The following is a 25,704-nucleotide window of genomic DNA, read 5'->3' as shown; positions in this document are numbered from 1 at the left end:
GAGCAGGGAAATGTTTTTGGCAAAGAGTAAATTCACCAAAAAATGCCATTTTTCGGGGTATCAAAACTATTCGTGAATTTGGGTAAAATCCAGCAAATAGTTTCAAACAAAACAAATGAAAACAAGAAATGTTGAAATGGTTCATTTTAAAAAAATGAAAAAAGAGACATTCTGAAATAAAATATGGAATCCAAATGACATTTTCTGAATGAAAAATGTCAAACATGTTTGAGGTGACATGTCATTTTGAAATGACATGTCATTTCCTTTTGACCTAAACTAAATGTTTTCAGTTTTTCATTTTGGCGAGAAAAATAGAATGAAATGTTTTCAGTTTCAGTTCAAAACAAGCCAATGTTTATTCATATCTTCGCTTCGGCCATTGAACCAAACAATCTATTATTCACTCGGGGCTAATCAGAGAGAATTTGGATGGAGGACTCACCAGTGGCCTAGTTAGGGGTGGCTTTAGCTTTAAGGCTGCCCTCCATTACTGTGGGGGGCAATATCATCTCATGCCAGGAGTTGGCCCTTGGTTTATATCAAAGATGAGCAAACCTCAAAAGACATGGGCCTTCTATTCTGATAAGTGCCCATAAATTCATGTGCTTAGTGGAACGACCTTAACCTTTTGGGAGCTGTAACATCTCAACACCATTTGGGGAGGTGGTTGTACTGCGTCACCATAACAGGGCTCTTAAATCAGCTGGAGACAACTTTGAGTGTAGACACGTGCACAAATAGGTCAACATAACATGTTGACCAGACATTAGTGTTAGCAACCTGCAGTTTACAGACAGCGATGATTTCCTGCTCCTTTCACAAGTCTGCATCAAAGTTAAGAACAGCAAGGCAAACGAGTAGGCACAAAACAAAGAAAACACCAAAATCTGATCAGATAAGAGTACGGTCTCAGCAAGGGGCCATGGTGACAGAACAGCATTCCATCGGCCACCACTAGAACCTAATCAATAGAATTTTAGCCGCAGATACAGTAGGATGTTACAGCCGATTGGAACATTTTTGGTTGAAATGAAATTTCGCTAAAAGCACGTTATTTCATCACTCCTCTTTGCAATGACATAGATATTGCTTTTTTCATCAGAGACAGAATGTCTCACGCTCAACAACTTGGTGGTTATAGCATTAAGCAAGGATGTGGGAGACCTTCAAGTCCCTGCTCTGCCTTATTCAGAGCAGAGTTTATCATCCCAGATCCTTCTAAGGGCAGGTCTACACTTACAACGCGGCATTGACACGGCTACACCCAAGTAGCTACACCACATTGCTGCTAAATGGTATTGTGGTCTTCTGGACAGCTCTATTTGAAACGTAACAAGAGCACAAGATCTCTGGCGTTTGCTGTTTCCAATGGTGGCAGAAATATTGCAAGCACAGTCTCTCGTGGTTCAACGCTTCTGCTTCTGGCCAGACTCTGGAAATGTGGGTGTGAAAAAGATTAATCTGTGAAAATCATCACGGCACGCTGCAAGATTAGTCTCTACCAGGAGAGAAATAACGTTCCATTGCCATGTAACTTTCTTCCTTCCTTTATTGACTTGCAGCTTTAATAGAAATATCAGCCAAAGTCAAGCAGGGCTCCCCTCCCTCCTGTTTCTGCAGAAATCACCCATGCAATCCATTCTTTTTGCCAGAAGAGAGAGCCATTGATTCAGCAACTCTGCGTGAAAAATGCCACTCAGCAAATGGCAGCATAAACATGCTTTCATGTGCTGGGGCTCTGAGATGCGTGCTACTGATTACAGCTTATCAACATGAGTCATTATCAGCTAGGTTTAGCGAGGGACACCACACAATGAACAGGGTTCTGTCAGTGCTTAAGTGTCTCTCTAACAGGATCTATCACTAGCGGTTGGATGCATTCCTTGCATTTTCTTTGTCTGAGGCAGATAAGTGAAGTGAAGCTCCCAGGCTAATCAGTAATTCCACTTCCTTAAGCCCACTGACAACCTGCACAGATCGGAGATGGGCCTGAACCAAAACCACAGACCCGATCCCTGGGGGTGTCTGATATCCAACCAGAAGCCTGGATCCAATGGAAATTAGGGCTCAAGCGCCGAGCAGCTGTGGACCCCAAATTCACATCAGTTCCTGACAGGGCCGGCTCCAGCTTTTTTGCCGCCCCAAGCGGCGAAGAAAAAAAAAAGAAAAACCCGATTGAGCTGCCGCCGAAGAGGAAGAGAGGGAGTGAAGGACTCTCCCCCCGCTGAATTACCGCCGAAGACTGAAGCGGAGCGATTTGAGTTGCTGACAGCGAAGAGGAAGAGAAGGACCCGCGGCCGAATGGCTGCCGCAGACCCGGGCGTGCCGCCCCGACAACAGACGGACGTGCCGCCCCCTTCCATTGGCCGCCCCAGGCACCTGCTTCCTTTGCTGGTGCCTGGAGCCAGCCCTGGTTCCTGAGCTTTGCCACTTGAGCCTGTGCTTAGGGCAGGTCACGTTTTAGGACCGTGTGGCACGCTGGGGATGCAGCATGGCGCGGTGGCTAGAACTCAGGCTGGGCATCAGGACGCCTGTGTTCTTGTCCCAGTTTTGCCACTGACCTGCTCTGTGACTATGGGCCAATCAGTGTGTCTCTTTCTCCTTCCCCCCACCCCAGCGTTTCTCTGGCAAGGTGGAACTGTCTGTGGCTATCTCTACATCTGGAGCTACGGGGCCCCAGCTCATGTAGACATACCCATGCTAGCTCTTATAGGCCAGCATGCTACAAAACAGCATCGGTGGAGCGGTGGCGTTCCAGTGGGTTTGTACGCAGGACAGATAGCCCCTGCCCCAGCTACGCTGCTATTTTTAGGGGACTAGCTCAATGGGAGCTAGGGTGCGTATGTCTACACAAGCTGGGAATCACACCTCCGGCTCCACATGCAGGTGTATCCTCCCACTCTGCATCTCCAGTGCCTGGCACAATGGAGCCCTGGCCTCAGCTGGGGCCTCTAGTTTATAGGAATAGGATAATAACTCTTTGAATATATTTTCTGAGTTCTCTAGCTGTGCTCACTGTATGCGATGTGGTAGAAAAATGGTCAGAAGCCAACAAGAGCAGCAATTCATATGTAACTAGGCCCTTGTGTTTGTGTCTATTTGGGATCCACCTGAGTCTAGCAACCTGTTGCAAAAAGGAAGCATTCGGAGGAGGCACCAGGAAGTTAGTCTGTGTGCACATGGCTGGAACACTGGCTGGAGTTGCAGCATCTCTGTCATTAGTTCTCTCAGCCAGTTTTGTTTTACAAATGGGGAGTCACTCATGTTGTTGCCCAGCATGCGATACATGAAACACTGAGCCTGTGTGGTTTCTTTGCAGTGCTTTTCTTGGGTAAAGAGACAAAGACACACCCGGGCCACTAGGTGATGCTGCGCTAATAGTAACATGGCAGCCTTGCTGAGTGGGCCGAGAAGAGGGTCTGTAGTAGGGGAGCCTATGACAAGTTCAGAGGGTCATAATCAGAGAAGTATTAGGGATGGATAAACTGGTTTGATTGTTAACATAGCTGAGCTGAATCGCCACCCTAGCTCCCGACTGACTCTGAACTGAACCTGTGTGCTGTAGTGACATGATCTAGGTCTAGTGAACTAGGATAAATCCCTATTTGCAGCAATTCCTAGGTATTCCCCGCATTAGTATAGGGACATGGAGGCAATCCTGTGGATTCTGAGGCAGGCGTATCTAATGATTGAAGGCATAGCTGGATGTTTTCAAGGGCTCTCACTGTAGCAATCAATGCAGTCCCCACACCTTGGGAGGGGAATGGATATGTGAATACCCTCCTCACTTTTGTAATGATCTTTGCAATATGATGATCCTATTCTTGCTGTTCCTAAAGGAAGACAGTAATACGCCAAAGTCCCTGCAGCCTTTGCTGGTGGAGTAGCCAGACCTTAGCTTTGGGCTACAGGAGAGAAGTAAAACAAATATATTTACTGTGGTCCTTTTGTGCCCCTTTCCTCTGGGAGCATAGCTGGGCCAATGCTCTTGGGGTCCTCCTAGCACGCGTGCTAGATATCTGGAAACAGTAGTGTGGATTTTCAAAAGCATGAGGTTTTGGCCTTGCTCTGCTCCCGCTGCAGTCAATGGCAGTTTTTCTATTGACTTTAACAGAAGCAGGATTGGCCCAGCACTTTCCATGTTTAGATTTCTAACCGGTCAGACCCACTGACTACAGTGGGTTTAGCCAGGAGCGGAATTTGGCTCACAAGATGGGAAACCGTGGCCTTCAGGCTAGAAAGATGATGTTAAAAAGAACAAAGCATTTAAAAAAAGGAAGTAAAAAGTCTGTTGTCTATGAAGTCCCTCCCACAACAGGCTTGGAAGCTCAGTAACAGTGGAGAATGAAAAAGAAATGGAAAGACCCGCAATGAATAAAGAGCTGGTTGAGAGATAGGAAGATAAAGGTAGGGGGAAATGGCGGCGTGCTCAGGAATCAGGACTAAGAATTGGGTAGTTGACTTAAGGGGCTGGGTCCTCAGTTGACGTAGCTCAGTGGGATGAACTGTGCATTAGCCTGATTTGCTGAGGGGTGACATTTTTTAGGCTAGTAAAACTGAAAGGGAATTGTGAAGAACTTCAGAAGAGCCTGGGTGATATGGATGGCAGCGCAGACCAGAGCGGGGCAATACTGCACATTGGAAAGAATTCTTTTAAACTACTTGGAATGGATTAGTGGGATAAAGATCCTGACATTTTCATGGCCAGCTCAAGAAAGCTGTCTCTTCAGGGTGCACAATGGTCAAAGCAGCATATAAACGTCAGACTGTATTAAGCAAAGGAACAGAGAAGGATACAGAAAATATTATAATGGCATTATATAAATCAATGGTACATCCTCACCTTGACCCAGCCTTGGTCTCCTTGTCTTAAAATAGAGAGCTGAATTAGAAAAGGGCTGAAGAAGCTAGAGAAAAATGGAGAGAGGTCTGTGGGGCAAAGTCAGATTGAGTGATGGGTGTGTTTCATATGAGAAGGAATTTAAAAGCCTGTAGCTATTTATTTAATTTGAAAAGATGTAGAGGAAGAGAAGATAAAGTGGAGGTATATATAATAATGGTATAGAGAAGGCCAGTCAGATACTCCAATTTATCCTCTCATAGGCACCCAGTGCAATTACACATCAGTAAAACAAAGGCACAGATTTTGGCGGGAAAGGGGATATTTTTTGACCAAGGAACCAGCCAAGGTCAAAGGAAGCCGGCTGGAGCAGAGAAAGAGAGCAGACAACAAGCTCCAGTGGAGAAGCCATGCGAAGAGAGGTCCAGGAGAGAGGATTTGGAATCCAGAAAGGACACTGCCCCAAATCCTGAAGAATGCTCCAGAGAAGTGAGGAAAGGGCATACAGGTGTTTTATGGTTTAGTCTGGATCTGTATATTTCTTGTGCTGTCTGCAGAAGAGAGTGACTGGTTTGGGAACCCATTTGCAAACCCTGTGTGTTATGTGCTTCCCCGGAGAGGTCTGTAAATCAGAGTGCCCGTGAGGTTGGAGCTCGGGGAAAGGGTGAGCTTGAGGCTACTGGGGAGTCTGGAGGAGCCAGCAGTAGGTAGCTAGATGGTGGGGGTCTTAGCTCTCAGAATAGGGTGCTCCCCAGAGGATCTGCCCCACAAAAGTGTTCCTAGACTCTGCTCAGACTCAAGAAAGCTTAAAAACACATGGGATCCAGGACATGGGATTCAAGCACAGAATCCTAGTGCGTATTGAGAAGGGGGAGCTGGACAAGGGCTTTGACACCGTCCGACAGCTGTTTTGTGGCCTGCATAAGGCGAGTTGGATGGGTTCCAGCTGACATGAACCCAAGTCTCAAAAACCACCACCACAATTTGGCACTAACTGGCACTCTTGCTGGCACTGTCAGCAAAGACGCCAAGAGCCAAATGGTCCATAGAGATTCAAGTGCCCCTGCCCCCATCCTGGATTAACCAGGAGACCTTTAACGACCTGAACCTCAAATATATGTGAGCGGGGGAATGGTCCTGCTATGGCGGGGGACTCTTCTGGCTTATAAACTACCCGGTGAAGGGGACTAGCAAAAGGATTTGAGTTTTCGCTTCTACTCCCTTTACCCAGAGGCCTGCCTGACCTCGAGGGCTCCCCATCCACTCTCCTGTGTGGCAGAGTCCTCGTAACCCCAACAAGGCTGGGCCCAGGATTCCTGGGGGGCTCGACCCCCAACCTTGTCATGGTCACTTAGGGCAGGGGCTAGGGTGTCCCCACTCCGGGGGGCTCTCTCTGCACAGGATGCTTCCTTGACCCACTGATCATTGCAACAACTCAAAGCAAATACTGCACCAGCCCCAGCTCCAGCCTCAGCTCCAACCTGCCCCAGCGCTGCCGCTGCTGCTCTGCCTCCAGCCCCCTGGGCGGCTTCTCTGGCCCCTCTGGCTCTGTGGCTGCAGCTCTGCTCCCAGCACTGACCTGCTCCCTGGGCTGCTTCTCTGGCTCTGTGGATCTGGCTCGGCCCTGCTCCCCGGCTCAGCTCGGGCCCCTGCTCTCCCCTTAGCTCGGCCCCACTCTGTTCTAGGCAATTCCAGCTCACATGCAGGACGGGACCCTGCTGGCCTCCTGACTCCCTCATTGGCTGCCCGCCCTGTCAATCTGGCTCACCTGGAGCACTGGCCTCTCCCCATTGTTCCTGGGGACTGTCAGCCTCAGGGTCCTGATTTCCCACTGACCCTCCCCCTTCCTTTTGGTACTGGGAGCTAGCCACCAACCCTCCCGCCCCCCACACTGAATGTTAGTAAGGGGACAACAGTCCCCTTTACATATAATCATACAAAAAAATAGAAGCTAGGTCAAATGAGGGTGACCAGATGACAAAGATGAAATATCGGGATACTACCAGAAAACACAGCAATGACCAAAGTGCCTTTTTTTGTTTCAGTTTCCACCAAAAAGGTTAGCCGTGATCGAAAGACTAACATAGTAAACATCTGTGTAAATGGGGTAGGATCTGAGGCTAAACTAGAGAAAGAAAAAATTAAGTATTACTTAATTGGATGTCTCCAAGTCTCAGAGCCTGACAAAATGCATCCTAGAATACATACTTAAGGAACTGGCTGAAAAAATCTCTGACCCATTAGCGATTATCTTTGAGATCTCATGGAGGATGGGAGAGATCCCAGAGGACTGGAAAAGGGGAAATATAGTGTCAATCTATAAAAAGGGGAATAAGGACAACCCAGGGAATTCCAGACCAATCAGCTTAACTTCAGTAACTGGAAAGATAATGGAGCAAATAATCAAAAAAATCAATTTGTAAGCCCCTAGAATAGAATAGTGATAAATAACAATCAACCTGGGTTTGTCAAGAACAAATCATGTCAAACCGAACTCATATCCTTCTTTGACAGGATAACTGTCATAGAATCATAGAATCTCAGGGTTGGAAGGGACCTCAGGAGGTCATCTAGTCCAACCCCCTGCTCAAAGCAGGACCAATTCCCAACTAAATCATCCCAGCCAGGGCTTTGTCAAGCCTGACCTTAAAAACCTTGTGGATGGGGATATATCTTGACTTTAGGAAGGCTTTTGATACTGTCTCACATGACTTTCTCATAAGTGAACTAGAGAAACATAGGCTAGACAAACCTGCTATAAAAGGGGTGCATAGCCGGTTGAAAAACTGTACTCAGAGAGCAATTATCAATGGTTCACAGTCAAGCTGGAAGGGCATATCAGGTAGGGTCCCACAGGGATCTCTCATGGGTTTTATTTAGTAGCTTCATAAATGATTTAGCTAATGGCATAGAGAGCACACTTATAAAGTTTCCGGACAATACCAAGCTGGGAGGGGTGGCAAGCGCTTTGGAGGACATGATTAGTGTGACGTTGCACCCCACAATGGTTTATAGAAATATGCTTATGAGTAAATATGACATAACTGGAATATGTTTTATGCTAGATATGTCATGTAACATATCTTTGCAAAGGTTATGTTCTTCTGCATGTATTCATCCTATTTGTATGCATGTATCATTTTTATATCTGAAGTTATGAGCATTGGCTCTATGCTTGTATTTAAAGTGGTTGCTGTAGAAAGCACCTAAGGCAGATTTGATCAACATTGTGTGAAGGGATCCTCGATAGACGCCAATCCACATATGAGCTTTCCTGGGAACATCCTGTAGAAAACTGAGTCGTGCATGGACATATGACTTGCCCATGTGACTCCAAAACTCCATTTTGTAGCTGGATTCTACACAGGGGGGAAGAGGGGTTTCCACTCACAAGAGAGAAACTATATAAGTCCCTGGAAACCCCTCCATTTTGTCTTCATCTGGCTCAAGAGATAGCTTCTCCATCCCAAGGAAATGCCTAAAAGAAACTGGAACAAAGGACAGTAACTACTGGGGTGGGAGTGATTGCTGGACCCAGATTAGAAGGAGGATAGTCTGTAAAAGAAGCTTATTGGAACATCTCTGAGGGTGAGATTTCATCTGTAATCACTTTCTTACTGTATTAGGCTTAGATTTGCATGTTTTATTTTATTTTGTTTGGTCATTTACTTTGTTCTGTCTGTTATTACTTGGAATCACTTAAATCCTACTTTTTGTATTTAATAAAATCACTTTTTACTTATTAACTCAGAGTATGTATCGATACCGGGGGAGGGGGGGGGGGCAGCTGTGCATATCTCTCTATCAGTCTTATAGAGGGCAAACAATTTATGAGTTTACATTGTATATGCTTTATACAGGGTAAAACAGATTTATTTGGGGTTTGGACCCCATTGGAAGTTGGGTATCTGAGTGTTGGAGACAGGAATACTTCTTAAACTGTTTTCAATTAAGCTTGCAGCTTTTGGGGGATGTAGTTCAGACCTGGGTCTGTGTTTGTAGCAGGCTAGCATGTCTGGCACAACCAGGCAGGGCACTGAAGTCCCAAGCTGGCAAGGAAAACAGGCTCAGAGGTAGTCTCGGCATATCAGGGGCAGTCCCAACGTGGGTTTCTGTGATCCAACCCGTCACAATTAGAATTCAAAATTATCTTAACAAACTGGAGAAATGGTCTGAAATAAATAGGATGAAATTCAATAAGGACAAATGCAAAGTACTCCAGTTAGGAAGGAACAATCAATTGCACAAATACAAAATGGGAAATGACTGCCTAGGAAGGAGTACTGCTGTAGAGATCAAAAACTAAATATGAGTCCACAATATAATACTGTAGCAAAAAAGAGAACATCATTCTGGGATGTATTACCAGGAGTGTTGTAAGCGAGACACAAGAAGTAATTCTTCCACTCTACCCAGCACTGATAAGGCCTCAAATGGAGTACTGTGTCTGGGCACCACACTTCAGGAAAGATGTGGATAAATTGGAAGAAATCCAGAAGAGAGCAAAAAATAATTTAAGATCTAGAAAACATGACCTATGAGGGAAGATTGGGAAAAACGGGGGGGTTGTTTAGTCTGGAGAAGAGAAGAGTGAGGGTGGACATGATAAGTCTTCAAGTACTTAGAAGGTTGTTATAAAGAGGAAGGTGATAAATTATCCTTTTTATCCACTGAGGACAGGACCAGAACTAATAGGCTTACATTGCAGCAAGAGAGATTTAGATTAGACATTAGGAAGAGCTTCGTAACTGTCAGGGTGGTTAAGCACTGAAACAAATTACCTAGGGGGTTGTGGAATCTTCATCATTAGAGGTTTTTAAGAACAGGTTAGACAGACACATACCAGGGATGGTCTAGATCAGTGGCGGGCAACCTGCGTCCTGGGGATTGCATGCGGCCCGTCAGGGTAATCCGCTGACGGGCCGCGAGACAGTTTGTTTACATTGACCATCCGGAGGCACAGCCACCCACAGCTCCCAGTGGCTGCGGTTCGCAGTTAGCTCTGCAAACATGAGGAATGAAAATCCAGTCACTTTCCAAGGTCCCTAAATATGACTGTAAGTGCCTAATTTTAGGCAGCCTAGTTTGAACGAGTTGGGCTTACTTATTCTGTTTTTCAGCTCCCTTCAGCTTTTAAATTAGAAAAATGGTCCGTAATAATCACTGGGGTAACTCTGTGGAGGTTGGTGGAGTTGCGCTAGGGTTGATTTTGGCTGTGAGGCAAATTTATAAATATTTGCAAAGGGCCCAGGGATCCCTAGATGGCAGGTGCCAGAGAAAATACAAAGTCCAGATTAGAATTGAAAATGACCTTGACAAATTAGAGAATTGATCTGAAATCCACAAGATGAAATTCAACCAAGACAAGTGCAAAGTACTTCACATATTGAGTGACCCGTGGTTCTTGTGTTATGTGAAGGAGTAAATAACTCTTCCTTATTCACTTTCTCCATGCCGTTCATTTTAAGACGGCCAGCCTTAGGAAGGAAAAATCAAATGCAACTACAAAATGGGGAATAACTGGTGAGGTGGTAGCAGTGACAAGGATCTGGGAGCATTAGTGGAGCACAAATTCAATGTGAGTCAATAATGTGATGCAGTTGCAAAAAAGGGTTTTTTTTAACAGGAGTGTTGTATGGAAGACACAGGAGTGACTGTCCTGCTCTTCTCAGCCCTGGTGTGGCCCCAGCTGGAGAACTGTGTCTAATTCTGGGTTCTGCCCTTTAGGCAAGATGGTGATAAATTGGAGCGAGTCCAGAAGAGAGCCACAGAAACCATCAAAGGTTTAGACAATCTGACCTATGAGAAAAGATTTTAAAAACTGGACATGATTAGTCTTGAGAAATAAAACGGAGGGACCTGAATACGTTAAAGGCTGTTATAAAGAGGACTGTGATCAATTGAACTGTAAGCCACTGAAGGCAGGACGAGAAGTAATGGGCTTAATTTGCAGCCAGGGAGATTTAGGTTAGCTGTTAGGAAAAACTTTCTAACCAGAAGGGGAGTTAAACTCTGGAATAGGCTGACAATTGTGGAATCCCCGTCACTGGAGGTTTTTAAGACCTGGCTGGACAAATACCTGTCAGGGCTGGTCTAGGTTTATTTGGTCCTGCCTCAGCGTAGGGGTCTGGACTTGATGACCTCGAAAGGTCCCTTCCAACCTGACGTTTCCATGATTCTATGAAATCCCACTGCTCTTCCTTTGTCATCCTATTCCTTGTGGCAAATTGCCACGCTCCCTCTGTCACCCTCTAACTCAGAACCTGGCCTCAGAACATAGCAGGGTTAAATTAATTCAGTAGCACTTGAAAACTGAAAGTGAGTTCAGCTTAGTCAGTGCCTCTGAAATCTGTCTGTGGGAATAATTCCTTTTGGTTAATACTGTCCTACATTGGCAGGAGAAAGACAGGACTGGGGAAGAGATGGGTTGCAGTGACATTGGCTTGAATGGTTTACTTGCGGAGGACACACACAAGTGAATTGCAAGGCAGCTGAAGTTTCTGCCCATCTGCAATGATGCAGCAATAGCACAAATCTAAGTCCTGGTTTCTGTTTCAAAGACAAGAACTAGGGAATTAAATAAGAGTCCCTGACTTCTATATATCAGTCCGTATTGTGTGTGTGTGTGTGTGTGTGTGTGTGTGTGTGTACACACTTATACAACACACACTCAGATCCTTCAGCTGAATTCTGATTATGGTTGTAAAAGAGACTGTAAAACAGGACCTTCTTGCATGTCATGGACCAAACTGATCCCTGGCATAACACCTTTAACTTCAGCAGAGTGAAACCAGAGATCTGCTCTCCATCCTGTGAGTCACAACTGCTGATCTCATTTGCAAAAGCAAGTGTTACTCCCAGTAGTCCAGCAGGAGTTGATACAGCTCTGGGAGCTGGGTTCTGTACTCCCTCACCCTGCCCATTCAGTTCCAGCGGCAGTTTCCTGGTTATCAATAGAGGTGTAAAAAGCAAGACAAGTCAAGCTGGATTGTTCAGCTCAGTGGGGTTCGTGGAGCTTTTGGTTTCGAATCAGGGCACTTGTGATCTGGATTCATTGAGTGAGACTTGATCCTCCATACAGCAGAGAAAGCAATGCTAATGTTTTGTGTGGTGATCTTCAACTGTTGGTTTTTCTAGATATTTCCCAAACTTTTGTGTTCATTTCTTTTTCAATGAATAACCAAATCCAAAAACTGAAATACTGGGGGGGAGGGGGACTGGAGTTTTGAAATCCAAACATTTGATATATTTTTTTCTCCCAGAAGACAAAAAAAATCGAAACATGTTTGGTTTACATTCTCTCATTAAGATGACCAAACTGAAAACGTTCAACCAATGAAAATGTATTAATTTTTTAAAACCACAAATTAATTTATCAGTTAAAAATGTGCATGCTCTTTTAGTACTAATAAACAGGCATATTTTGACTAAAATGAAAATTTTCCACAAAAATGTTTCTTTGGACAGAAAAAACATTTCTCTTTTTAAAAAAATGTTTAAGTAAAAATATTTTGACCCCATTTTAGTCTTGTATCATCATTATTACAGAATGGCTTCTCAGAGAAAGGGGGGGGGGATAATTTGTGATAGAGCCAAAAATAACTAACTAGGTAATTGCTAACTTTTTTCCTTATCACAAAAATGGGACCAAATCCATCCCTGGTATAGAGACATGGGGCATCTCCCATTGACTTACACCAGGAAGGAATCTAGTCCATTGTTTTCTGCTCTGCTTTGGGTTTTTGCAATGGCTGTTCCTAAGACCAGACAAAAATACCGTAGCAGGTGGTTGCTGGGTTTTCATTTTTTTAATTATTTTATTGTTACACTGTGAATTATCCATTGTAGACAGGCTAGGAGGAATGTCAGTATCTGCTTGGCATTCTTTTCCCAAAGGCCAGTATCAGACAATAGAGTGCACTGTTCTTTAGCACATAATAAAGTAAAATCATATTACACTGAGCACAAAGCTACCTAAGAGTTCAGAACATGCCCAGCCATCTCTCAGTGAAGTAACAACTGTGTTTGCTAGGGAGACCCAGCTGAAAGGAGGCCCTGTCTTTGTCCCTATTTCATTGAGTTTTCACAGTCGAGTTTGCCACCTCCAAGCTGCGCTGGGCTACTAGCTAACTGACAGGAGAGCTTTGTGGGAAACGTTAATATCCTTCCCTCGTGTCCCCTGCTCCCACTGCTACTACTGTCTCTCCCTGGAAAGGTCTTGCTGGGGATAAACTTTTTCATGCGAGAAGCAGAACTGCTCTTTAGGGGGTGAGCTGTAGGTCAGGTTCAGAGAGGAGGGAGGCTTAAACCTGTCCTAGGAAATGTTTCTTCTGAAGCTATTCCCAGTTCCACAGGACCACTGCCAATTCATTCAGGCTGCCTGGCTTCAGGGAATAAAGCTCTGGGAGGGGGAGAAGAGTTCCCTAGCAGATTAAAGCAGGAATTTTGATGCCCCAGGCTCTGCATTCAGAAGGAGCCTTCAAGTGTGGGATGAAGGAGCAGTGGGCTCTAAGGAGCTGCTCTCTGCAATGCAGGAGTTTCCTTATCACCCCTGTTGGGCCTGGAAGCTGGCAATGCTAGACATGTAGCGGCCAGTCAAAGGATGTGTGTGCACAGCACTGCATTCAGTGACAAGGGCCCGCATGCCCCATCCGCAGGCATGGAGTGCATATCGAACATTTGACATGGATTTTCTTAGACAAAACAGGGCCATTTTCAATCACTGGAAATCAAATTTTACATTTTTAAACTGAAGAATTTGAGGGTTTTGATTGTTTGGATAAAAACGTGAAAAATGTTGGCCAATCGGGGGAAAAAAATCATCCACAGGGATGAGGACTGGAGAAGTGATGGGCTTCTAAAAGCTCACGGGGTGGAAAATTCCATACATGGAGGGAAAGCAGAGATGATAAGGTGGGAGATGCAACCGATGGGTTTTGTGCATTTCCAGACTGCTGTTGGATCTGTGCCTTATTTCATTTTAATCAGGCCCTGGGAGCAAGCGAGAAGACTCTAAAATCTCCTCTTTTAACCCAGTGATGGACAAGCTCCAAAAGGCCCGAAGGACAGTTGAGTCTGAAAGAGCCGAGATGAGTCTTGGGCTGCAAATACCATTGAATCAGCACCTAGATACTATGTTTCAGCGAACGGGATAAACACAATTGTATTGTATTGTATAAACAATACATTAGATAGCTGTCCTGTTTCTAACAGGAATAGATACATCACCCCAGGTTGCCTCTCTTGAGTAATTTACCATTTCTGTTTCCATTAGTAACACCTGAAAGCAGTGAAAGACAAAATATACCTGTGGGACAGAATGAACAATTCTGAATCTCCAAAAAAGATTAAAGTTGAGTCCATTCTTACTCTATTTGCACGAACTTGGCCAGAATCACAACCAGGATCATCCCAGGATTTCAAAGCACTTTACAAACATTAATTATTATTAATAATAATAACAGTAATACTAATAATACCAAGGTATTATGCACTGCCTTATATCCATTGGTGAGATGAGTGTCATTACATTAGGCATGAAGTATCATTAAAATTAGGCTTGGTAACACCCTGTGTGGGAGAAAAAGGTTATTACACGTTACGCCATTTTACACCTGGCCACATTTCGTCCCTAAGTGACTTGCCCAAAGTCACACACTCAGTCAGTGGCAAAAGTGAGAACAGAAGCCAGGAATCCTGGCTTCCAGGCCCCTGCTTTCACTTCTACAGGAAGGATGTTTTTGTGATTATGGCACCGGACTGAGCTTCAGAAGATATAGTTCATTACCTAACTCTGCCACAGACTTACTGTGTGACTTTGGGAAAGTTAGATTTTCAAAAGTGCTCAATTTTGGCACAAATGTGCTCCCACTGAGTCAGTAAGACTTAGACCAAAATGCTGAGTGCTTTTGAAAATCCCGCCTTCAATGTCTGTGCCTCAGTTTCCCCTCTGTGAACTTGGGGATAAAAGAGTGATGTGAGGTAAATCCATTCATATTTGTTAGGTGTGCCAATGCTAGAGGTATGTGGAGAGATCTGATCCCCACCCATTGGCATCATTGTTCAGTAGTGTCTGGTTAATTTCTAGCTATCACAGCCTTTAAAACAGGCGGTTGATTTGTTTTTTCAGGTGTGGTCACATTTTTACTAGAGTGCATTTCTTGCATTTAGGCTTTGTTGGTTGTTGGGTTTTTTGTTTGTTTGTTTTTGCTGCCTTTGGCTTCTTTACCCTCTCCTTTTTGCACTACTCCACATTGCTGGCTTCCCCATTCCTCTGCTAGCAGCAGAGGAGAAAGGAAAGAAACTGACATTCCCGAAATTTTAGAGTTGGGGGAAAAAAACCTTCTTCAAACAGCTGGTTTCCTGATTGGTTGGGACAGAAGCTCTGGTTGCCCATGTTAAGCCCTTGCTTATTTTTCTGCTCCTGTCTTGCTAGCAGAGAGCATGGGGAGCCAGCATGCGGGCCTAGGCTGCGTCATGACTAATGTTTAGTTAAAACGCAAGCTGTTAATGAAACGAGCTTTCTGCATGCACAGAAGGGAGAGGTTTCCCCCGGCTGTCACTGAGTTGAGGCAGGTGTAGCCAAATTCAGAGGTGACGAGTCCGGGGAAGGCAGATGCTGTTGTTGTTATATGGGAGGGATTCAAAAAAGAACTAGGTAAGTTCGTGGAGGATAGGTCTATCAATGGCTATTAGCCAGGTTGGGCAGGGATGGTGTCCCTAGCCTCTGTTTGCCAGAAGCTGGGAATGGGTGACAGGGGATGGATGGATTACTTGATGATTACCTGTTCTGTTCACTCAGAAGACAGGATACTGGGCTAAAGGGACCTTTGGTCTGATCCGGTATGACTGTTCTTATGTTCTTATGTTAAATACCAACCTAGACCATGATCTCACTGCCCCACATTCACTACATGCACAGAGAAAGAGGTGGTCTCTGCCCCACAGAGCTTGAATCTCAATAGTCAAGACAGACAAGGAGTGGGCTGGAGGGTGGGGGAATTAAGGTTTCCAGGGCAACCTTAATTGTGACATTTCCTACCTTGTGAGTTCGAAGTGGGGGGTTTTCAAAGGCACAAAGAGGAGTGAGGCACCAAGGCCCAGATTGTCAAAGTGAGTTAGGTGCCTAATTCCCATTGAAATAAATGGGAATTAGGCGCCTACATTCCTTTGAGGATCCGAGACAAAGATCCCACTAACTTTCAATGAGAATTGAGTCCTCAATTGCGCTGTCTGTCTTAGAAAACCAGCCTCCTTGCCACTGCAAAATTAAAGGTCCTTTAGTGTAGTTTCCTTGGATGGGATATTAGTAAAGACGGCCATTGCCACAGAGATAACAATTACTTTCCCCCCGTCCAGAATATTTTGTGGGGGGCTTTGGCCATTTTCTTCAACGTTTCCAGTCTCTGATTAGACAGAAGGAAGGGGGATGGGTGGGAGGGGTATCGTCGTCAGCGAGAGTAACACTGACTTCTCCCAGTGCAGCAGCTCATCAGATAATTCACTTACCTTGTTAATCTCAGGAGACCTCACCCGGGCCCCTTCTGAGTCGCTGAACGCCCTATTGATGGCAAACTGGATCGCCAAGCCCGTCATGGTGCCCGTGGAGAGCGGCTTGATCTTGCGGACTGCTTGCAGCAGGCTGGCTTTGGTCCAGTGGGTCTTGAGGGAGAACTCGTTCTTGACTGTGCTGGCATAATTGATCACCCCCACCCGAGTGGCATTGGGGCCCACATCGAGGGACTCGATGACCTGGGACAAGAAGACTTTGACCTGCTCAAATTCATGGGGGCGCACGCTGCGGGAGCTGTCTATGATGAACACCAGGTCGGTGGGTCTCGTCCTACACAGAGCACCTGCACGAGAAAAGTGGGAGGAGAAAGAGGAAGAAATAAGGCTCCGGGAACAAATAGTGAAGTTCGGCAGTCAGAGCAGGATGCTGGGGATTCAAGACTTCCTGGTTCTTGTGGGGAGACAGGGTTCTACTGGGTTATGGAAGAGACCTGGGTGTCAGGACACCTAGGTCCTATTTGTAGCTCCAGAGAGCTTACAACCGAAACAGATCAGACAGATCCAGGGTGGGGGAAGGGTAGAACACACCAACAGAGTGAACAATGGGGCAGCAGCAAATGGCACCTTAGGGGCTGGTTTTAGTTAGGAGGGAATCCACTAAATAGAAAGAAACGTGAAGGGAGAGGGGACACTGGAGAGAAGGTAAGTGAGGGGGCAGGAAATTGTGGAGAAGAGGGTAAGCGGGACAGATGCAAGTTACAACAGAGGATTCTGAATCAGGGCTCCTAGCTCCTATGCATGGGTCTTTGTAGGTGACAGGGAGTGAGGTCTCATGGGTCAAAGCTGGGTCATTGCTCTGCATGACACTGGGCAAGTCATCTCGCCTCCCTGTGACTCAGTTTCCCCATTTGTAAAACCAATGGGATGATGATAAATATTTACTTATCTCATGAGGCAAAGTGGGAACTAATTAATCAATGTTTATAAATGTTCTTTTACTTTGTGTACAAGAAAAATATTTTTATGGGTTAAAAAACATAACACCATGTACAAATACGCGTACTTATAATGCACAGAGATAAGGAGATAATAATATTTGGCATTTGTGGGGCTGGATTCACCACCCCAGTTTTATGCTGTTATGCTGATGAAACTCAGTGCAGTCACACTGGAGTAAAACAGCAGTGGAGCAGACCAATTGTTCGAAGCACCTTTCTCAGATGCCCTTCAAACACTTTGCAAAAATTAATACATAAATTCCCACAACAAGTCTGTGCAATAGGTATTGTTATTCCCATTTCAGAGATAGATAAATAGAGGCACACTTAGCCATTAAATAACTACCTCAAAGCTCCAGGGGGTCAGTAGAGGTGGAAACAGAACCCAGGAGTCCTGACCCATACAACCCCCTGGTATAACACTTAAAGCAGTGGTTCTCAACTAGGGGTGCATGTATTCCTGGGAGTACACAGAGGTCTTTCAGGGGGTACATCAATTCATCTAGATATTTGCCTGGTTTTACAACAGGCTACATAAAAGCACTAGCGAAGTCAGTACAAACTAAAATTTCATACAATGACTTGTTTGTACTGCTCTATATACTTTACAATGAAATGTAAATACAATGTTTATAGCCCAGTTGATTTATTTTATAATTATATGGTAAAAATGGGAAAGTCAGCAATTTTTCAATAACAGTGTGCTGTGACACTTTTGTATGTTTATGTCTATGTAAGTAAATAGTTTTTAGTGAGGTGTAACTTGGGGGTACGCAAGACAAATCAGACTCCTGAAAGGGGTACAGTCATCTGGAAAGGTTGCAAGCCACTGCATTAAAGCACAACTTTTCCTATTGGTATCACTAAGACTAAATATTTCCCATGTAACTTCTATGTTTCCTTGGTAAGATCAGTAATAAACACGATGGAGAAAACTATTGGTGGTCAAGATGCTCTGGAGTGCAGCGGGATGGAATTTCTCAAAAACTGACCATTTTGATGACATTTTTCATCATTTCAAACTGTGACCAAAAAAAATAAAATAAAATAAAAAGGGCTGATATTTTTATGAACATTTCCAAAAATTGCCCCATTTAGCCTGCCTCTGTGAGGTTCTGTTCTCATGTGCTCTGTTAATATTTCATTTTCACACAGGGGGAGGATACAGGTTCTGTGATACAGGGGGAAAGTTCTGTCAGACTTTGTTGGCAGATTGTTACATGCAAGCTTTTTGACCAGCAAGTCTGTCTAAAATTAAGACATAGATTTAGAAGTTGGTCATCAGTGTGAAATGTAACTGATCTCTCACGCTATTAGACATATGAAAACAAATATCCCGCTTACATCCATGAAGACAGCTCATCAGGTGAGTTTCCTGAAAGATGCTAGGGCTGAATGTGTCACTGGCTTCAGAATAATGTATCTCTAAACAACGCAATGTGCAGAAGGGATTCAAGGAGGAGTTAGTCAGTAGGACACAGTGGTTGCCATTGAAAAGTAACCATTTACCTCAGGGGGTTGGTTTCACTTCACTGCCATATTTCATTGCAGGAAATAGAAGACATCTGTTTATAATCAGGCTTACATAGTGCTTCAATTCTTAGACCAAAAAAGAACTTTATGAAGTGTCATTATACCTATTTTACAGGTAGGGAAACTGAGGCACTGAGCTTTGCCCAAGGTCATGCAGTATGTCCCTGGTGGATCAAGGAATGGACAATAGGTCTCCTGATTCCCACTCCAGTGACCTAACCACCATTTTTTTTTTTATTGTTAACTGCTGCCAAGAAAGAAGTGTGGTACCAAAGCATTGAACTGTGGGATAAGGAAAGACTGAGCAATAAAAGATTTTGGAATCAACTTTTTCGCAAAGCACTTTTGTATTTTTGTCCCAAGCAACTTTTTTTTTAATCTCTTTTTATGAAATTAAAATGTATTTATGGGGAAATAAAGAGAGAGTATTGGAAAATCAAAAGCAAGTCTAGCTAATTGTGTCCAGTCCCAGAAGGCTCCCTAGTCTTAGGGCTTGTCTACACATGGAGCTATTCAGGAAGAGTCCAGAACAATTAGTCCTGAATAGCTCCACATATGGACACTTTCATTCTGGCATAAGAGTGCCTTTTTCCAAAATAGCTTAATTGATTTTGGAAGTGGATTAAATTAAACCAAAAACAACACTTATATTTTGGAATAAGAATGTCCACATGTGGACTTATTCCAAAGTAGATACTCCACTTTAAATCCACTGTCTACTTTATTCTGTAATAACTTTTAAAATAGTCAAGCCCTTATGGCAATGAAACAGAGTTTGGGGAAGCACCATGGTGCTGTATTAATTAGAAGAAACAGAAAACTCTTGATAACTCAGAATTAAAACATGTTTATGTTGCAAGCAGCATTCAGTCATACTAGAAATATAGTGGATTGGATGAATGGTCCATCTGTCATTTCCTGACTCTGGTAATATCTTGTACTGGATGGTTCAGGTATATCAGGTATATCTCTATACCTTCTCTTCACAAAGCTGATCAGTTAGGCAGCCTGGAAAGAACGTTCCTTTCTCTAAGTGGCTACCTTATGCCCTACAGCATATAGTCACATCACCCTGATCATTGCTGTGAGCTGCACAGGTATAAATGTTTTAAAATGTCCTAAAATCACTCAACCCTTTTACAAATCCAGCCCCAATATTTGTCTTGACCACCTCCTGCAGCCATGAGTTCCGCAGGTTGGCTGAACATTAATTGTCGTCTATAATTTCATCCAGTCCCTACCGGATCAGTTAATGGACTGATTTCTTTACCATTTTTACAAATCTTTTTCACTGTTTGCTTTTCCTTTTGAATTCAACACTCGTTCATTTGTTATATATTATTTGTAATACCACAGTGCCTAAGAGCCCCCAACATGGGCCAGAACCTCACTGTACTAGGTGTTTTACAAACACAGAACAAGCCGACAGCCCCTGCCTCAAAGACCAGAGATAACAGGTGCAGATGGACAGACTGGGAGAACAAGGAAACAATATGACAGTATTGTTCAGCATGATAGGCACTGAATTCAGCACACTGGCTGCCTACCATTGTCAAGTATTTTGTAGCTGGGAAATGGGGATTTGCAGACATTAAAATTAACCGTCCTTCTTTGAGGATGCTCACGGGTTATCTCTTGGGCAGCTTGTCTCTAAGGCAAATCCTGTCATCCCAATTCAGGCAAAATCTACCATTGACTTCAACAAACTGAAGGGAATTCACTGGAAGTTTGCTTGAAAAAGGACTACATTAAAACCTTAATAAGGACCAACCTCAAAACCAATCCATTCCACTTTACTGGGAAAGGTGAACCAGAGCTAGGAATGTCTGATCAATCCAGGCCAATTCGCTCCTTGAATTCCCCAAACAAAACCAGCGTTTTGAGGAATGCTTTGAGAGAAGAAGCGAGTTCTGTTCAGGAGATAAAGAGGACACAGGACAGCCCCTTTAATGGCAGTGCTTCCTCCAGCTAAAAGGAACTGGACGTGATACTATGCTGAAGACACACTGAAGCAGCTTTCTGTTAACGGTGTCTGTGCCATTCACACAGCTATTATTCCTAAGGGCAGGTCTTCACTACGGGGGGGGGGGTTGATTTAAGATACGCAAATTCAGCTACGCGAATAGCGTAGCTGAATTCGACCTATCGGAGCCGACTTACCCCGCTGTGAGGACGGCGGCAAAATCGACCTCCGCGGCTTCCCCGTCGACGGCGCTTACTTCTACCTCCACTGGTGGTGTAAGAGCGTTGATTCGGGGATCGATTGTCGCGTCCTGACGAGACGCGATAATTCGATCCCCGAGAGATCGATTTCTACCCGCCAATTCAGGCGGGTAATGTAGACCTAGCCTTAGTAACGAAGCAAGCAGGAGAACGCAGCACAGACATCAGGATTTTGCTGCCTTGATCAACTATTTGCAAAAGATTCTTTGCACAGCCCTGCAATGTTTGGTGTCGTTTTTCTCCTTTTCTCCCCCCTGTGTTCGCATCTGCCCTAGCAGGATGGCTTCGGGTGACGAGAAGGTACCACAACCAAACTGACCTCTTCACTTACCTCTGGGCTGAGGGGGAGCCCCATAAACGCCATGATCCTGGAAGAGAAGAAGCGCAGAGAGCAAGAAGCCAGAGAAAATCCTGTCCATGGTTGCTCAGAAGCTGGAGACAGAGTGACAGGCAAGAGACTTGGGCCAGAGGTATTAACATGCCACTCCTCAGAGGCAGCAGGCCAGCCTCTGACATACCTGGGGGGAGGGCAAGGTTGGAGACGGGGAGGGAGAAAAAGAAGAAAACTTTGAATGACACGAAGGGTCGCCTGGCTTTGCCCCGCCCCTGGGGCTTTCCACAAGGGGTTCATTGCTTGGCTAGGGGATGGGAAGTAAGAAAGAGGACCCGCTACTGCCTGGAATGTGGAGAATCTGAGACCTTGACAGTGGGGCCAGTGAAACCAGGTTGGAGAAAGGGGTTAACCTGTCATTCACTGGCTTTAATCTGCACAGCCTGATGTTTGCTCCACTCAGTAAACGGTCTGCAGTGTATGGGGCTAGCATCCTTCCTGAGCCTGAGACTGGAGGGGGTGGGAGCGTGGGACACGAAAAAGGTCACACAAACCATCCCTTAGACATCCAGCTCGGCACATGAAACACAGACCTCGGGCTTTAGGAAACATCTGCCTTGTGGTGGGCCCCCCCTCCCCTGCCACACACACTTCTTTTTAATAATCTGCAGGCCAAAATATCAATCTGCTAAAGTAGGAGTGGGGGAGCAGAGGGGAATGAAAGGATTGGAATCACAGCGTAGTGAGACTCAGTCCAGGTAATGTGAAACAGAATGAGTTAATTTCAGGGGGAAATTGTTACATCCATTATAAAATTATACTCTTTGGGATACCGAAAAGAGAGAGAAGTAAACCAGGAGATATCAATAGCAAAGGATAGATAGGTAGACAGATTAGTAAACCTAGATAAATAAATATATTAGAATACTGTATGATTTATTGTTTTTAGCAGGGGGCACGGTTCTGCCCAAACCTAGACAAAGATACCGTGCCTGCCACAAGCAGCTACGATCTAAATAGACAAATAAAATAGACAAATAGATGCGCTGGGTGAATAGGAATCAGATGTCTTCAGTATCCATAAAGCACTATGCAGATTTAGCGGGCTACATTAATAGTAAGCGGATGGATTCATCACAAAGTAGTGCAGTATATTTTTTAACTATAATAACACTTCCATGCTGGTTGATAAATGCCTTTAGGCTGCAAGTGATCTGCCAGTCTCATCTCTCCAGCCATCCATTCATGTCCTTAAGCATTGATTCATTTCACCTGCGCTGTATGACCCCGAGACTCAGCAAACCACCTTCACGTCCAGAGGAGGCCAATTCCGCCACCCTTATGCTGAGTAGCGATTTACTCCACAAATGCGCTTCCCCCCCCACACACACTGAAATCAATGGGACATCACACAGAACAAGGCGCTACTCAAGTGAGTCGTGAGTAAGGGAAGCACAGTCTGGCCTTAGAAGAGCTGGCCAGGACATTCCAAAGCCATCCATGTCTTGATAAGAAATGGATAAACTCGCCAACCAAACTTTGCAGGAGGGAGCCCGGGCTCTGAGATCGTCCCATCTCGGCAGGTTTTAGCCCCACTGCTATTTTTAGCCACATCGCAAGATCCCCGTGAGCCCGAGTCAGTTGGCCCGTGCTCCAAAACTTGCTGCAGTGGGCTTTTTCTTTTCAGTGTCGCCATACCCCGGGGCCCCAAATCTGCTGCTCTCGCTCACGGTGAGTAGCATCTTATTTCACAGGTCGCGCCATTGAGATAAATGAGGCTGATTCACAGAGGAATCGCTATTTAAGGTGAAGAAGGGGGGAGAATTTGGCTGCAGGTTATCATGGGAAAACACACACACATATATGTATGCATGCACACACAAAGCTCTATATAAGAGCTAGGTATTAGTATAATATCTGCATTGGCACACACAAATATACATCCACACAATGCATTTGTACACTCATATATACATTCACACACATACACCCACACACTTGCAGACACACACATATAACCCCCCCCCCATACACACACACACACATATAACTACAAATAGTATCAGGGAACAACATGGAATTAAAAGACGTGTTTTTTGCTTCCACCCCCATTTTTATATATATAAAATATATATATTTTTTCCTTTTGCTCTGCTCGGCACACAAAGAACTATTGGTGCAGACAGTATTGCTGGCCATGAATGGGGATCATTCAGATCCCTCCATAAATGAAGTCTCTATGGCCGTTCTTGCCGAAGAAAATATAAAGTTTCTCTGTGTCATTTTTCTGCTAATTAGCAAAGAAAGATAAATACATTTCAGGTGAAACTTTTCACTACGGAGGTTGGGGCACACACACGACATTAAAGCTTTGAAAACAGGGTGAGGGCAGAGGCATTTTGGATACTCTACGTCTGCATTTATAGATCTTTAAAATAAATGTTTATTTTTAAAATATGAACCATAATTTTTGCCTGGGCCTCAGAAAACTAAAACACTGGATCCAATATTTCCAGAGGAAAATATGCATTTAGGGCTCTTCCCAAGGCCACTCACAACACAAACAGACAAACCATTAAAGGATTAAGCTGGCCCCATTCTGTAGTGCAGCTATTGTAGGCTTCATGATTCCAGAAGCATAGAAGATTGTTCTCTCTCCCTCTCAAACGCACACACACCTCTTTACTGAAGACGCACTTGTTTCAAATACTAGCTCCATCTCATTCCTTCTATTTCTAAGGAGCTTTGAATCAAGGTACTACATCAGGACCAAGCCTGCCTTCATTGAAGTCAACTGTTTAGAGCTAATAGCAAAGTTCATATGCATTAGCCCCTCTTTACCAAGGAAAGCAGAGTGTGAAGGTGGTGGGAAATGGCAAAGAGAAATACATTGCCCAGTGTCTTAGTCTTAGGGGTCCCTGTAGATCTTAGTCTGCAGAAGAGAAGAATGAGGGGGGATTTGATAGCTGCTTTCAGCTACCTGACAGGGAGTTCCAACGAGGATGGATCTAGATTGTTCTCAGTGGTAGCAGATGACAGAACAAGGAGTCATGGTCTCAAGTTGCAGTGGGGGAGGTTTAGGTTGGATATTAGGAAAATCTTTTTCACTCGGAGGGTGGTGAAGCACTGGAATGGGTTACCTAGGGAGGTGGTGGAATCTCCTTCCTTAGAGATTTTTAAGGTCAGGCTTGACAAAGCCCTTGCTGGGATGATTTAGTTGGGGATTGATCTTGCTTTGAGCAGGGGGTTGGATGAGATGACCTCCTGAGGTCCCTTCCAACCCTGATATTCTATGATTCTATATTCTATGATTTTACTCAAGAGTTCAGTTCAGGAGCAAAGTTCAGTGTCACGTTCCCCAAGGAACCAGGCAAGAGGGGATCAGCAGCTTTGATGCATGTTTCCAACCTCCCTAAGAGTTCACAGACTATACCTGGGCTCCTTGGAGAAGGCACAATAGCAAAAGCAATGAGCTGGGCACATTGTGACATGGACCTTTCACATCTCCTGAAGAACGTTTTCTACAGAGGGGCCAACGTCTCTGTTCCAAAGAGAGCTCAAACTGCATTTGCCTAAAGACACTAACTTTGCAGCTGACCCATGAGAAATCCTGGTTACACCACATGGGTGACGTCAGCCTCTATTGTCCACTTGTTAAATTTTGCAACAAGCATATTCGTGCTTTCTCCCCTGCTGCCCCTCACGCTTGCAGGGGGGAGCTCCCCATAAACACCTGCAAGGCCACCTCATTCTCCACCTTCCAGTCCCTCCCTAAAACTCTCCGTTGCCGCGATACCTACAAAAACTTGTCAACGGTTAGGCCTGTGCTGAGCTAACAGCCTACCATGCCGACTCTTGTTTCATTGTACTTCACTGCCTGTTTGCATCTGTTGTCTCTTCCCTTATACTTAGATGGTCAGTTCTCTGGGGCAGGGACTGTCTTTTTGGTCTGTGCTTAAACAGCGCCTAGCACAGTGTAGTCCTGGTCCATGACTAAGACTCCTAGGTGCTGCGGTAATAAAAATAATAATAATAATGAAAAGTTCCTAGTAAGGCTGTGGACCCCCAGGCATGTCCATAGCCAGCAATCCCACACTGCATAATCATTGCCCCGATTTCTTCTCACAAGTGAATGGGAGACAGAATTAGAATGAGCTTCCCGGGGCAGAGTGGCTTAAAGCATAGGGCATTAGCTTAGGACGGGGAGGTCAAGAAACCTGGATTTTATTCACTCATTCATTGCCTCAGTTTCCCCATCTGCGCCA

At 44.7% G+C, this 25,704-nt stretch overlaps 1 protein-coding gene across 1 annotated transcript in view; it reads right to left on the bottom strand.

Moving 5' to 3' along the window:
- The window catches only part of MATN1 (matrilin 1), a 39,529-nt gene extending 17,885 nt beyond the window's left edge, over nt 1-21,644 (bottom strand). The window contains exons 1-2 of the mRNA XM_005286207.4: nt 21,440-21,644; nt 16,352-16,698 (exon numbers count right to left, since the gene is read on the bottom strand). Coding sequence (XP_005286264.1) covers nt 16,352-16,698; nt 21,440-21,527 — 435 coding nt within the window. The 5' untranslated portion in view covers nt 21,528-21,644. The remainder of the gene's footprint in view (nt 1-16,351; nt 16,699-21,439) is intronic.
- Between the last annotated feature and the right edge of the window lie 4,060 nt (nt 21,645-25,704).

This window comes from Chrysemys picta, chromosome 23 (assembly GCF_011386835.1).
Source record: "Chrysemys picta bellii isolate R12L10 chromosome 23, ASM1138683v2, whole genome shotgun sequence".
NCBI lineage: Eukaryota > Metazoa > Chordata > Testudines > Emydidae > Chrysemys > Chrysemys picta.
The sequence above is the reverse complement of the archived record's forward strand: the minus strand, read 5'-3'. Positions and strand labels throughout refer to the sequence as shown.